The sequence below is a fragment of the Crocodylus siamensis genome, chromosome 3, assembly GCF_052110815.1.
Source record: "Crocodylus siamensis isolate JL-2025a chromosome 3, ASM5211081v1, whole genome shotgun sequence".
Lineage (NCBI taxonomy): Eukaryota > Metazoa > Chordata > Crocodylia > Crocodylidae > Crocodylus > Crocodylus siamensis.
In genome coordinates, this window is record NC_143397.1 from 183,204,700 (window position 1) to 183,219,603 (window position 14,904).

Below are 14,904 nucleotides of genomic sequence, written 5' to 3' on the forward strand. Positions count from 1 at the left end.
CTGGAGAAATAATTTTAAATAATTACTGGTATATTATCACTAAATTAATCCCTATTACCTGGTTTGCATAATTTCATAAGGCTAAGATTGTTTCCTTTGATATTGTAGTGCCATGGGCTTAGGATGTATCAAAATGATAGGTGATCATAAAATGATTGCAAGTCCTTATATACTGCTTTGACTAAGTCTTAGGAACAGTCACCTAACAAGGTTCAGTTCACCCAACATCCATCTCTTCATTACTTTGGTGTGTTTCCAGACTTCTTTGGTTTCACAGGCATTCTTAGAATGAAAAAAAGACAATTTAAGATGACCCAGAATTTCATTTTCTCTCTTACCATTACTTCACCAAGTCATACGAAGCTCAATTTGGAATCCAACTGTGTGAGCTCGATGCCGAATTATATAAGGACTGAATTAAGCACAGGCTCAGACCTGTTCAATTTAAAACTTTTATTGTTTCACAAAGTCATAAACTAAAGGAGGTCTGTTGGTTCACGAGGTTCCCAAATCAAGCCCTTGCTCTCTACCCCAGAGGCTAGGTGCAGCTGCCTGATTCAGTAGTCTCAGAACTGGTCAACAGCTCATTTAAAAGGAGTCCCTTATCTTTTTTTAGGCAAAAGATACAAAAGTGTCCCCATGGTGGAAGTCAGGCATTTAACATAACTTTACTATTAGTTATATATGATAACACTTATACATATGCATTTCTAATTCTTACTTCTATTGGTTATTTAGTTAACTTATCTGTATTATAATATCAGGTGATACACTTTGTATTATAATCATTACGCTTCTTATGTTAATTCTTAATGACCTTTATATTTCTTATGCTAATTTTCTATAACCTAAATACATTATTCATCTATATGTTTTGCTGGTTTTTGCAGGGTTAAAATGTCAAAACTGACATAATATGCGGTCGTTTTTTCGTCATTGCGGTTTAGCCATGCAGTTTCCTATTCTTAACAATGTAAGCGGCATGTCTGCTATTTTTATCATTGTTCAAAGGTCAGAAGTTCAGCATTTTCATCTAAGGGTCAGAAAGTGATTACCAGAATGTCAATCGCTGACTTCTCAACCTCCTTGAAGCATTCTGGGAGTTTTAGTGCATTGTTCTAATGCTAGGCCTTGCTTAGCATAAACACTCTCTCACACCAACTCGAACTTGAGGGCCAATAAATTCAAACCATACCACAAGCCCGACGTGTAACTTCTAACACCTAATGGAACCTGGCAGGCATTAGACTTCAATCAGAGATTCATGATACGTTTCTCTGAAATATTTTGAGATTTGAGCTAGTCAGGAATTTTTCAAAAAAGTGGTTTTTCTTTGGAAATCCTAATTTCATAGATTTCATAGACATCAGGGCTGGAAGGGACCTCGGGAGATCATCGAGTCCAGCCCCCTGCCCAAAGGGCAGGAAGTCAGCTGGGGTTATAGGATCCCAGCAAGATAAGCATCCAATTTACTCTTGAAGGTGTTCAATGTAGGTGCTTGAACCACCTCCGCTGGCAGACTGTTCCAGACCTTGGGGGCTCGGACAGTAAAGAAATTCTTCCTTATGTCCAGCCTCAAACGGTCTTGCAGGAGTTTATGACCATTCGACCTAGTCATCCCTTGGGGTGCTCTGGTGAACAAACATTCCCCGAAATCCGGGTGGTCACCCCTGATAAACTTATGGGTGGCCATCAGATCACCCCTGAGCCTACACTTTTCCAGGCTAAAGAGTCCCATGTCTCTCAGCCTATCATCGTAAGATCTATTTTCCTGACCTCTGATCATGCGCGTGGCTCTCCTCTGGACTCTCTCAAGCTTCTCCACATCCTTTTTGAATTGTGGAGCCCAAAACTGGACGCAGTACTCCAGCTGCGGCCTCACCAAGGCCGAGTACAGGGGGAGAATGACGTTCCGGGATTTGCTCGAGAAGCAACTATGGATGCAAGCCAGCATTTTGGTCGCTTTATTAGCCGCAGCATCGCACTGCAGGCTCATGTTCATCTTGTGGTCAATGATGACCCCCAAGTCTCTTTCTTCTGTAGTGCTATCCAGTGTAGCACTGCCGAGCCTATAAGGATGCTGCAGGTTTTTCCTCCCAAGGTGGAGAACCTTGCATTTTTCGATGTTAAACACCATCAGGTTCTCGTCTGCTCATTTGCTGAACTTGTCCAGGTCAGCCTGGATCACCCGCCTATTTTCTGGCATGGCTGCTTTGCCCCAAATTTTGGTGTCATTGGCGAACTTGGCCAGTCCACTCCTGACTCCAATGTCCACATCATTAATGAAGATGTTGAACAGGATGGGTCCAAGGACAGAGCCTTGAGGGACCCCACTGGTCACAGGGCACCACGATGAGTGACTGCCATCAATTACAACCCTCTGGGTCCGACCATGGAGCCAATTTCCCAGCCAGCGGATCGTGGTGGAGCCAAGGCCACAACTGGGCAGTTTGGCCAAGAGGTGATCATGGGATACCAGATCAAAAGCTTTTTTGAAGTCAAGATATATGACATCAATCTCTTCTCCCTCGTCCAGGTGATAGGTCACCTGGTTGTAGAAGGAAATGAGATTGGTCAAACAAGACCTACCTGCAACAAACCCGTGCTGGCTATCCCTTAGGATGTTAGCCTGGGCCAGTCCATCAAGGATGGCCTCCTTAATAAACTTTTCTAAGATCTTCCCCAGGATAGAAGTCAGGCTAATGGGCCTGTAGTTAGCCGGATCCACTCTCCTCCCTTTCTTGAAGATCGGCACCACATTGGCCTTCTTCCAGTCTTCGGGCACTACACCAGAGTGCCAGGAGTTTTCAAAGATCCGTGCCAGGGGCTGGGCTATGACGCTCACCAGCTTCTTGAGTACCCTGGGGTGCAGATTGTCAGGGCCAGCTGACTTGAAGGTATCCAGCTTCTCAAGGTGTTCCTTCACGAGGTCAGCATTTATGGAGGGTAGGGGATCCCCATCACCCAGATCTCCCTGTCCTATAGCAAGCATGGGTGTCCCATGGAACTGATGAAAGGCTGACGCAAAGTACCTATTTAATAGGTTGGCTTTTTCCTGGGCGTCAGTTGTCAGTTGCCCCATCTGGTTTAGCAGGGGTCCAACATTGCCCTTGCTTTTCCTCCAGCTCCCCACATATCTGAAAAAGGACTTTTTGTTGTCCTTGATGCTTGAAGCTAGTTGGAGTTCAGATGCAGCCTTGGCTTTCCTGGTTTGCTCCCTGCAGGACCGGACCAGTGCAGAATAATCCTCCTTGGAGGTGAATCCTATCCTCCATCCTTTGTAGGCTTTCCTTTTTAGCCGCAGGAGGTCCGCTAGGTCCCTGGAGAGCCAGGAGGGCTGCTGTGCCTTCTTGCTGCCTTTCCTCTGTGTTGGAATAGATTTAGTTTGTGCATTGAGGATCACTTCCTTGAGAAGCATCCACTTTTCTTGAACTCCCATCTCCCTGGGGTCATGGTCCCTAAGGGCCTGACCGACAAGCCTCTTGAGCTTGTCAAAGTCAGCTTTTCTGAAGTCAAGGACTTCTGTGTTGCTGACTGACTTGCCAGCTTTACGGCGGATGGTGAAGGTGATCAGCTTGTGGTCGCTGTCACCCAGCTTCCCATCAATCACTAGGTCACTGATTAGGTTGTCCCCCGTAGCCAGTACCAGGTCGAGCAGCGCTTTGCCTCCCATTGGCCCATAGACTTCTTGAGTCAGGTAGAGGTCATCCATGCATGAGAGAAAGCTTTGCGACCGCTCGGATTTAGCTGAGTGATCTTCCCACGAGATGTCCAGGTAATTGAAGTCACCCATGACAACCAAGGTCCTGGAGCGTGCGGCCTCAGTCAGTTCCCGGGTGAACTCCTGGTCAAGCTCAGGACTTTGAGTGGGAGGTCTGTAGTAGACTCCCACCGTTGTGTCCCCTGTGCCATATTCCCCACGAATTTTTACCCAGAGGGTCTCTAGCTGTCCATGCTGGTCACCAACATCAGCTTGCAGGGACATGTAGCTTTCCTTCACATAGAGAGCTACACCCCGCCCCTTTTGTCAACACGATCCCTCCTGTACGGGGTATAGCCCTCTATACCCGTGGTCCAGTCATAGGTGGAGTCCCACCAGGTCTCCGTTATCCCAATGACGTCATAATTCTTTGCACTGAGCAGGAGGACGAGCTCCTCCTGCTTGTTGCCCAGGCTCCTGGCATTAGTGTACAGGCAGGCAAGTGTCCCCTTGGGGGCTCTTGCCTTGCCCACAGATTGTGCCAGGGCTGGGGCAGGGGTGGGCTCCCTTAAGTGCCTTGGCCTGCTGGCTTTGCAAGGGTTGCTCAGTGGGCCAGCAGTGGCAGTAGTCCTCCCATCCCCAGCAGGCTTAGTTTAAAGCCCAGTGGAGCAGGTCAGCCAGCCTGGCTGAAAAGAGCCTCCTCCCCGGCGGGGGAGAGGTGGAGGCCATCTCTTCCCAGCAGCTCACTGCCTCTTTCACCAAAGAGCGGGCTGTGGTCATGGACGCCAAAGCCTTCCCGATGACACCAGCTCCGCTGTCTTTGGTTCACTACGTGGCTCCTCGTCTCCCTCCTCAGCCCATAGCCCAAGACTGGGAGGATTGACGAAAACACCACCTGAGCTCCCAGACCCCTAAGCCCCGCTCCCAACTCCCTGTAGCGCCTCATGACCTGGCTGGGGGTGCTCCAAGCCATGTCATTAGTGCCCATGTGAATAAGGAGCATGGGATAGTGGTCTGTGGGCCGGAGGAGCTCTGGGATCCTCTCCACAATGTCTCGGATACGGGCCCCCAGGAAGCAGCAGACTTCTCCGGCTAAGGGGTCAGGGCGGCAGATTGTCCCCTCAGTCCCCCGCAGGATGGAGTCTCCCACAACAAAGACCTTTTGTTTTGTCTTGGGAAGAGCAGGGGCAGTAGCTGTGGTTGAGCCTGGGTTGCCTGCGGGAGCTGGCAACTGAGCAGGCTCTGCTGGGGCTGCAAGAGGTGCGAATCTGTTGCTAAGCTCCGGCGAGGGAGGGGCCTTGGTGCGGCGGGCCTTAGGGCCCTTGACCACCTTGGTCCATGCCCCTGACTGGGCAGAGCGGGAGGTCCCAGAGTCCTCCTTAGTCCTGGAGGGAGACGGTGCTCTACCCTGCGGCTCCCGGGGGAGAAGGGCCTGGCAGTAGGAGTCTATCTCCTGCTTGCAGTCCCTGATGGCACGCAGTCTCTGGACTGTGGCCTGGAGCTCCTCCAGCTGGCACGCCAGAGACCCCAGGAGGGAGCAGACCCCACAAGGGGAGGTGGCCATGCTCCCGTGCCAAATAAAACTTTTCACAAAATGGTATTGGTTTCATTAAAACTTTAGACTAGGAAGTTGTTCAGAACCAGGATGAAATTTCTGGCCAAAACGAGAAGGTTCCCCTTCCACACATATGCACACACATCTCAAAAATGGCAGTAACCATGACACTCATCTGGAATATGGGATACCTGAGTTCAAGTCAAGCAGAAATAAGCAGAACAGAGATTTTAATCCAAATCTCCCTCAAGTAAGTGAATAGTCCGACCAGTGAGTTAGATCGGTCTCTTCTCTTCTCAGCCCTCAAATATTCTTATATTTTTGGATCTGAAGCAGAACAGGAAAACAGAATGAAATCTCATAAACATTCATGGGATAAGAAAACAGTTTTCCACTCAGGCTTTGTTGCGATTATATCTGTAGAAGTATCTTCAAATTCTAATGCATCCCATAGCAGAACATTCTTACATTGCACCTTTTTATTATGACTGTATTTCTTTTTCCTGTATATAATAAAAATAATAACTCTGTGGCCTGAAAATTGGATCAAGATGTTACAATTCATATTTTTCCCTCCTTTTTACTGTTTTCAGTCAGCTTGGCTCTTTTTCCTGATTTAGAAAAATCATATATTTTCCATTTTTACTTTTATTTTGTGCTCATTTGACTAAAACTAGCTTGTATTTAAAATGATGTCATTTGGCAAGTGACTAGCCTATACAGTGGGTTTTCCTTTGATAGCCATAGAATAAGAAACAAAAACAGAGGAGGGTTTTTTTTGTCATTGTAGAACATTAGCTACATGGTGTTACACTTTTTTCCTAACTTTTCATTAATATTCTGAATCTGGGACTTTAGCAAACTGATAGTAAAAGTTAAGAGCTAACATTCTTTTACATTATGGAATGATTTCAGTCAACTCTTATTTATAATAAATGGCAGGTGTCAGGCAAAGACATTTCCTTGTGATGTACTGAAAATTTATCTTGAAGTATGTGGAAACTAAAAGTTAAGGATGAATCCCACTTATATGTTCTCAGATGATTCAGCCAAGTTGATATGTAAAACTGCATGTAGATGAGTGACCCTTGTTTTCGCTTCATAGTGCCCAGGCAGGGATCTACTGTTGTCATCTTATAGTGTCAGTTGGGTCTTCTGGCCTTAGGATGCCTCAGCCCTTTAAAGATTAGCAAATATTGGAGGTTCCTTCTAAGGGATAATCTTATCTTCCCTCTCAAAGGAACCCTTCCAGTGAAATGGTCATTGGAGCCCTTGGTCCCACTCCTCCCCCCTTTTTTTCCCAGCTAAACGTTGTGGGGATGTTGGTTGTTTCTCTGGGGTACTTTTCTTTTAAATTCTGGAATGTGAATTTGGGCTTATGAATGAATGCTGTGGCAAAGCGATTGTATTGCGCATTAATGCCTCTCCCCTCTTTCTCCACTATGATTCAATGCAGCATGCTTGACAGTTCGAGCCGTCTTGATGAAGAGCACAAGCTGATCGCCAGGTATGCAGCAAGACTGGCAGCAGAGACCTCTTCATCAGTAAGTGGTTTTAATTAGCAGAAGGTCGTCTTTCGTTTGTTTGTTTTTCCCTATCTTGTTCCAAGGGTTTATCAAGATTAGAAAAAATATATAATCAACAATGCTGATGGTTCACAGATTATTTTCCTTCTACTTTCATTGGAAGATAATGTGTTATAAAAGACAACAATGCTTTTATGCAGTTAGTGCTATTTTAAAGAAACAGAATTGTGTATTTATACTTTATGCTATTTAAACAATTTGGGAAGTTAGCTGTTGCCCCTTTCCCCCAACCCCTCCATTACTCCACTATCTCTGAATGTAGAACAGAAAGAAAACTTGACCATTGCACTCAGATTAGATTGGAAAATACTGCCTGGGTTTGTGCTGGTTAAAGGTTAATGATTTACCTCAGAGGAAAAAAGCTGTAGTGAATCCATTTTAGTCTTTAGTTCAAATACCACAGTCACCAGGGCTCTAAGTGCTGTGCATTTTAAATAAAGATCTTGGACAGGATGACTATAATGACCCTATTGCATTAGCCTGATTCTCATTTTCATTTCAGAGCAATGATTATTCTACTCTATGAATCCCAGGATAAGGAAGGAATGACAGGCTGGAAAACTTACGTTTTCAGAAATAGAGAGACAGTGAAGCAAGAACTTAATTGAAATGTATAAAAGCCTAAATGGCATAAATAAGGCCAGCCTAGTTACTTATATCCATCTCAGCATATTTGAAAGAACAAGGAAGTATAAATGAATGTTAAATGGAAAGCAGCCTAGAGCAGAATGCCAGGAAGCATATTTCCACATTGAGATTTACACTCTGGGGTCAATGGAAAGGGCAAAATCAAGCAAGGTTGTTCATGTAAAAGCTACGAGCCACATTCATCCCAGGTGAAGTCAGTGGAGCCACAGTGAGGATTAACCTGGCCTGTGGTGTTAAGCTATCTATCACTTAAGATTTCACAACATGTAAAGAGAAAGAAAGGAAAGGATGCACATGAACTGATGATCTCACTGTGAGTTCCCTGAAAATCAATCACTTGAGTGCAGATCCAATCAAATTTAAGGCACCCTCTCACTTGCAGCTGATTCATCTTATCACTGAAGGAGAGTAACTCTTTATATGACCAGAATGCTCTGTTAATGAGGTCTCCAGATGGTGGACTCTTCCTGAAAACTGTAACATTATCTGTATCTATTTTTTATGGTCTTTGTAGCACCCGAGTACTTGGAAATCCTTACAGAGTAATTAAATAAAAAGTAGATATGTTTTGAATAGATATTATTTCCCCTCCCCATCTATATTTTTCTGTCTTTTTAATATGTCCTTCAAAAGAAAAATTAGAGCACTCCTCTGAACAGATTTTCATTAAAAAAAAAAAAATATAGCAGCCATAAATTCTGATCTTCACCATAGTAGCCAGCTGGAAGATAAACAACCTGTGCTGCTCATTCTGCTTCTCAAACAGACAGGGAATAGCAAGGCTTTCCAAACAAAAGGCCCCAGTAACTTTTATTTCATTTTTATAGTCTATCAGTCTATGTGAAATCTCTCCTTTTTATGTGCTTTTTTCCCTTGAAGGATAGAATATTAGTGATAAACTGTATAGGTACCAGAAAATGAAGTTTTAAAAACAAAGAAGATTAGAAATATTTTTCCCTGCATGGAACAGAGCTTAACACCAGGAAAAAGCACTCGGTTCTGTGGGGTGCTATGCTTCGTAAAGAAGACACTCATTTTCTTGCAAAGCTGGATTCTGAAGTGACACTTCAGATCCCGTTTAAAGTAAGAAACATTCCCAGTTGCAGTGGCTGAGGGCAGTACCTCAGATGGTCATTTTTTTAAGTTCCAGTCCTTAAATCATGATGCTAAAAACATTTGTACTGATTATTTTGTTCCTGAAGATAATATATTAACACTAGCAAATTGCTCATCATGAATGATGGGGGAGGGAAGCTGGTTTGGACAGAGTGACACCACCCAGCGCCCTGTGGTGCCGCTGTTCCACCTCCAGCCCCATGGGCTCTCCCTTCCACCCCCTGCATCTTCCCATCCTCCACTCCTGTCTGTCTACCGGGAGGGCGTGGCCACCCCTTCGCTGCAGCGGTGAGGCTGGAGGAAAGGGGGCAATGCCAGCGCTGCGCCACCAGCACCCCACACCACCGCCGCCTCCACGGTGCTGGCCTTGCCCCCCCTACCTCGGCCCACAGTCCCCACCGTCATGATGGCACTCCACCATGTGTATCTGTCTGTACAGAGCACTCTAATTGGTTGTTTCAGTAAGCATTGTGATTGGCTGCTGAGATGACCAATGAAGCATGCTCCTAAAGCGTTAGACAGACAGACAGACTAAGGCTTTTATTATATTAGAATAATAGAAAATGCTATCTTAATTCATGCAATGCAATGTCATGTATATGTATATTTAAATGTTTCATTTTAATAAATGCTGTAACCTTAGGTTGTTGCTAGTGAACACTACAAAGGATAGGACAACAAAGCTTAATAAGTGACAACTAGCTCTGTAGAAAATTGTTTTAAATCCTTAAATTTTCACTGAGAAAAAGTTCTGTTGTACCTTAAAACACCCTGGAATAACTCTTTTGCAAGCACTTTTAAAGTGCATGAGAGGGCGATGTGGTAAATGGGGTTATACTAAATCCGTAGCCTGAATTAAAACTGGATGAAAAATGAGGCTTTCAGATGGGAGTTTCTGCTCTGTTTTCAAGGGAAGAGATCTTGTTAGGATCAGTGGAAAGTAAATACTTTCCATGTTTTTGAAGAAGTACTGGGGTCTATGTTGGAAATAGTTTCTTTTGTCTCAAGTCTCAGTAGCCTTGTCTAATGTTTAAAAATTCGGAGCCATATTACAGCAACTGCCAACAATGCTACAGCTGCACCAGTGCTAAACTAAGAGGTTATCATCTACTGTGATAGATGGGATTAGACACTTCTACCACTGTTTCTTGGAAGCCTCCTTAGAGAAGGCAAGTATAGTAAACCTATAAGCCTAGCAACCTAGTGCTCACACTGTTAGCATGCAACTGCTAACCCACACTAGCAGTTGCACTGCTTTGCAATATTAGGGACTTCTACTATAATATGGATACTTTTCTTGTACTATAATATGGACAAGTCTAATTCGGTTTAAACAGATGTCACTAAACAATTTTTGATTGCATGCTGAGCCCATGGGCAGACGTTACATTTGTAGCACTAAGTAGGCCATTGCAGTGCTACAAAAGGGGAGCATACAGCCATTTAAGCAGTTTGTAATATAATGTGAATGTAATTTCTGTAACAGCAGGTGGAACCATGGGGAAGTTTACAGAGCTGTGATATCTGTTAATTTGGACTGCAACTCCCAGATGTCCCCAGGGGCTGGGTGGCAAGGGGAAAAGGAAGCTTGAGGTTGGAAGAAGGGGAAGAGAGAGCACTGTGCACTTGAAACCTGGTCAGCCCCACACAGAGGAGTGCACAGTGGAGCTGGAGTTTTCACTGGTTCGGTCAGCCAGGACTGTGGGCTGAAGGAACTGGACTCAGATTTGGTGGAAGTTTCAGGCTGCTTTTTAAGCACTCTAGGGACTAAAGGCTTGTTTGGGGATACCACCAGAGGTGTGGGAGAGACATTAAGGTGCTGAGTAAAGCTCTCTGCAGGCATGCCCTGACAGAAGTGCCTGGCAGCAGAGTGCTTTAAAAGTGCCCAATTGCATGACAAATTAACCCTAATTATACTTTGGGGGGACTCCAATCCACCTCCCCCACCCCCAGCACAGGATGGGCAAACCCCAAACTGAACTCCCTCCTTTCCCTTCCCCACTCTCATCCTGAAGATAGCACCAGAGCTGGGGGTGGGCAGTTTGCTGTAACTCGTGGCGCTTCCTGTGAAATGCCATGAGTTACAGCAGGAGCTGCATGTCTGTCAGCACCCACAGTAGCACTACAAAGATGATGAAAGTACTACAAAATTGTACCTCTTTTAGAGAAGAACTTCTTAGTGTTGTAGCACTTTCAAGTAACACCTATACAGTTACATGTAGTGCTGTAGAGGTCCCTAGGCCGCTCGGCATCATACAGTCTTCTGCTCTCCCTCCCCTCACTCCAAGAAGGAGGAAGAGGAGGAGACTGGCCAGTCCTCTGACTAGCTTAGCTGCAAGCTATCAGGGAGCCCTGCTGTGGTCTGCTGCTGCCCCTTCTAGAGGCCTGGCTCTTTCTATGGCTCTTAAAGTGGTGGTAGCAAACCCCTCAAGGGTAGCTCTGTCATGCCTGCTGCAGGTGCACAGTTGTCTGGCACTGTGAGGGATGATGAAGGTGAGGAAAGCTGTTTCTCTCATGCCTGCTACCACAACAGGGGTGGGGTGGGGCTGCCTTTGGCTATTCCTGCTTTTCAACAACTGCTTATTGAAAGGGAGAAAGCAGGCTGTCAGTGATTGAACTCCTGGAGGCAGGGCAACCCAAGAAAAAGCCCCCTATCCATCCCCTGGCTAGAAAGATCACCTTTGAGGTGAGTGTAGCTCTCCAGCCCAGGGATTGGAATGCCTCTATGCCCTCAAAATGCTATAACTTTGTGGCTAGGGACAGAAACTACAAATCAACCAATATAAATGATTAGAAACCAGTTCAATTCTGTAACACAAGAGAAGTTCAGTGCACATAAACTACTTTCAAAATGGTTGAAACCAGCTTAAGATAAACCTGGATGAATGTACTATCAGACTTAACTGATTTAGGTTAAATCACTTTATTGCACTTCTGTCCCAGATCCCCTCCAGATGCAAGTTAACTCAGTCCCCCAGCATCTCAAGATGCTTTGCACCTCTCCTGCAAAACCTGCCCGCTTCCCGCCCCTCCCCCCTCCCCCCGTCACAGGGTGGCTGGGCTAGCCGTGGCCCAATCTGGCCTCCAGCTGAGCAGGGAAGCGTGCTCCAGTGTACCCCTGACTTCTGGCTTGGGCCACTGCAGGCACAGGCATGTGGCTGCATTTCTGGAATCAGAAGTGAATGTCTGTTCACTTGCTTATCGGTTCAATCTACATAACTTAAACTAACCTGCAAAGATTGAATTTTTTCAGCTTTGGGCTTTTTTGATTGTCTGTACTTAGCCTGTAGCACTGCAAGTGAATGCCTCTCCACACCATTAGGTGCAAACAAATGAAGAGTTGTTTTTAATAATGCAGCCAGTCCCAATCTCCTTTACAGCAACAGCAAGGTCAGCAAAGGGGTGCATCAGATATCTCTTTCACCATTGATGCAAACAAGCAACAAAGACAGCTGATTGCAGAGCTTGAAAATAAGAACAGGTAAGTATCCAGAAAGAACTCAACATTTTTTGTATAGCTGCATAATGTTTTTAACATTTCTTCAAGCTTCTGCATGATACATATTAAAAATACAGAGAACAGACAAGTTATCATGCCTGTGACAAAATCATAGAGAGCTGTAATCAGCCTGTAAGTTACTAAATACTGTGTTTCAGCTGGTTCTTTTACCATTTGAGTTGCCCTCCCTAAGGGTTAAAAACAGAACTCCCTTCTCATTCCAAAAAAAAGAAAATCTTTTCAGATTCTCAGCAAAAATACAACAAAAAGGGATACAAGTTGGTCAGTTTTAATAATATGAGGGTGTCCTGCTTCTCTTTCTGGAATGGAAAATTGAAGAGCTCTAGAACTTAATCTATGACTGACAAATAAAAGAAGCAGCAATTATTAAAAAAAAATTAGCAAGATATTAGGTCTTTAAATAGACATAACTGAGGTTGGGAGGCAGGCATCTAGAATAAGAGGCCAGATGCCCACTAATATAACTTGTCCCATCTTCATTGTATCAGTGGAACTGCACCAGTTCATACCAGCTGAAGGTCTCGCCTTGAGCGTCAGATATGATGTCACAATATCTAAGCTGTGTATGACCATGTAATCTGTCTCCGTTCTGTTTTTCCATTAGTTAGATAAGGCTTGGCCAAAAATAAATACTTTCCTACCATAAAATTACTGGAGTGCCTTTATCACTGTGCCTTTATCACAAGTCCACTACCTCCACAGTTAAGTTGTCTTAATCACTCAAGTCAGCTTTTTATGTATTTGATGTCCACCAGTGTATAATAAAGAGTCACTACTATCACCAAGTTACACTGCTACATTCTTTTGCCGTGAAGCTGTGCAGCCTCTCTCTAATTATACTCTTATGTCATTGAATCAATTATAGTAAATCCTATTAAAACTACATTCCCCTGAAGAGTTGCCCTCTCTCAGATCCATAGTTAAATTAAAAGCATTTAAAAGAAAGGTCAAAAGGTTTGTGCCTGGTTCATGTAGAAGACAGAGCAGATATTATTCTAGTTTCCCTTAATTTCATGTGGCTCATCAAACATCTGTGTGAGGAACCAGGAATGAAATTTCTTTATTTAAACATGGATCTTCATACCTGCTTTCTACAGAGAGCATCTGCAATTCAGTTTTTAGTCTGGTTTGTAACGATCTTATAAAAATACTCTCTCTGAGTAGTGCCTTTTTTCTATTTTGAAAAGAACATCAGAACGTGACCCAGTGATGAGAGTTTCACTAAAGCTGAGATGTTTGATGTGATTGTAAGCCTAGCCATAATATCGTAATCAGTTCAGAACTCTTTATCTCATGCCGACTGGATGTTGGAAGGGTTTATGAAAATATATTGACCTTTAGTCTTTTACTTGCCTTCCTCCCCAAGAGAAATTTTACAGGAGATCCAGAGGCTGCGACTTGAACATGAGCAGGCATCTCAGCCCACACCAGAGAAGGCACAACAAAACCCGACTCTCCTTGCAGAGCTTCGACTCCTGAGGTAGGTGCAGTGTTTATGCTCTGAGGAACTCTGAGAACACCTGAAACAGCTAAGCCCTGGGCATCATCTTTTTAAAACAGTACATAACAAAATGCATATTTCATTTGGAGTCCATAAAAGCTCTGACCCTCCAAACAATGAGGCATATGCTTAAAATTTCATATGTGAATAGCTCCATTTGTAATTCCTGGGTTTGAAAGCAAGTATGTGTGCAAATGGTGCTGTACTGGAACACACACTTTCACCAAGAAAAAATATTTGCTTTGTCTCTGTCCCATTTGGGCCTGATAGTATCCTCTGATGTGAGGGCCAAACTAAACATCAAGGTAGAACAATGTAAAACCAGCTTCCAGAAACAGAAATGAATAGAAATACTTCCTCTCAAGTTAAAAATTTCAAATTAAATTTTCATCACATTGAGGAGTTTTTGCAGGACACAAGGCAAAAGAGAACTTATCATGCATGGAACAAGTGCATGTTCTTTACATAATAACTTGTTGCTCAGATATTGGAAGACTGACTCATACATGAGAAAAAATCACAGGGAAGGCTGTACAGATCCTCTTTCTTTACAGAGCTTTATTTTTAAACTTCTCTAGCCCTAAAATAATCTGGTTTGTAAATAATTATCTTTGTTTGCTAGAGGCAACCCCCGCTTAGCACTCTTAATTGGTTCCGGAAAAACCGAACGCTAAGCAAAACAGTGTTAAGCGAAACCCATTTCCCCATTAGATTTAATATAAATAAAGATAATTGATTTCACTGCTGGCCCAGACCCCCAACTCCTGCAGCCCCACCCTGGGCCCTGCGCTCCTGCCCACCCTGGCTGGGCTGCTCCCAGCAAGGCACCATGTGGGCTTTGCCAAGGAAGGCATCAGCTCCTCCCAGCCTCATTGTTTCCCCACCGTGATGGCCCCTGCCAGCCTGCACCCACTGGCCACCAGTGCACCTGTGCACAGCCCCAGCTGCCCTGCCCGTGGGACCTGAGTCCGGGACCCAGGGATTTATGGTGAGAAGGCAGCATGGCTCTGGCATGGGGTAAGCAGTGGGGCCACCCACCCATCTGCACCCCACTTTGCCCAGTGGGGACTCCTTCCAGGGCACCTGTCACTGGAATAAGTTGCCACTGCCAGATTGCTGCAGGAGGCATGGGTCGGGGTGGGAGAGCTCTGTGGGCTTGGCTTGTACTGACCCAGACCCTGCACTCCTGTTGGCCCTGGCCTTGAGCCCCGCACTCCTGCTGCCCACCTGCCCCTTCTCACTGCCGCAGCTGCTCCTCCCCACCCACTGGCCACTCCA

At 44.8% G+C, this 14,904-nt stretch overlaps 1 protein-coding gene across 9 annotated transcripts in view; it reads left to right on the plus strand.

The window, feature by feature from the left end:
- Positions 1-14,904, plus strand: part of DTNA (dystrobrevin alpha) — a 360,592-nt gene that overhangs the window by 309,807 nt on the left and 35,881 nt on the right. For all 9 annotated transcript variants that reach the window (XM_090039920.1, XM_090039921.1, XM_090039915.1 and 6 more), the window contains 3 exons: positions 6,712-6,799; positions 11,986-12,086; positions 13,492-13,605. In XM_090039920.1, the coding sequence (XP_089896046.1) occupies positions 6,712-6,799; positions 11,986-12,086; positions 13,492-13,605 (303 nt within the window). The remainder of the gene's footprint in view (positions 1-6,711; positions 6,800-11,985; positions 12,087-13,491; positions 13,606-14,904) is intronic.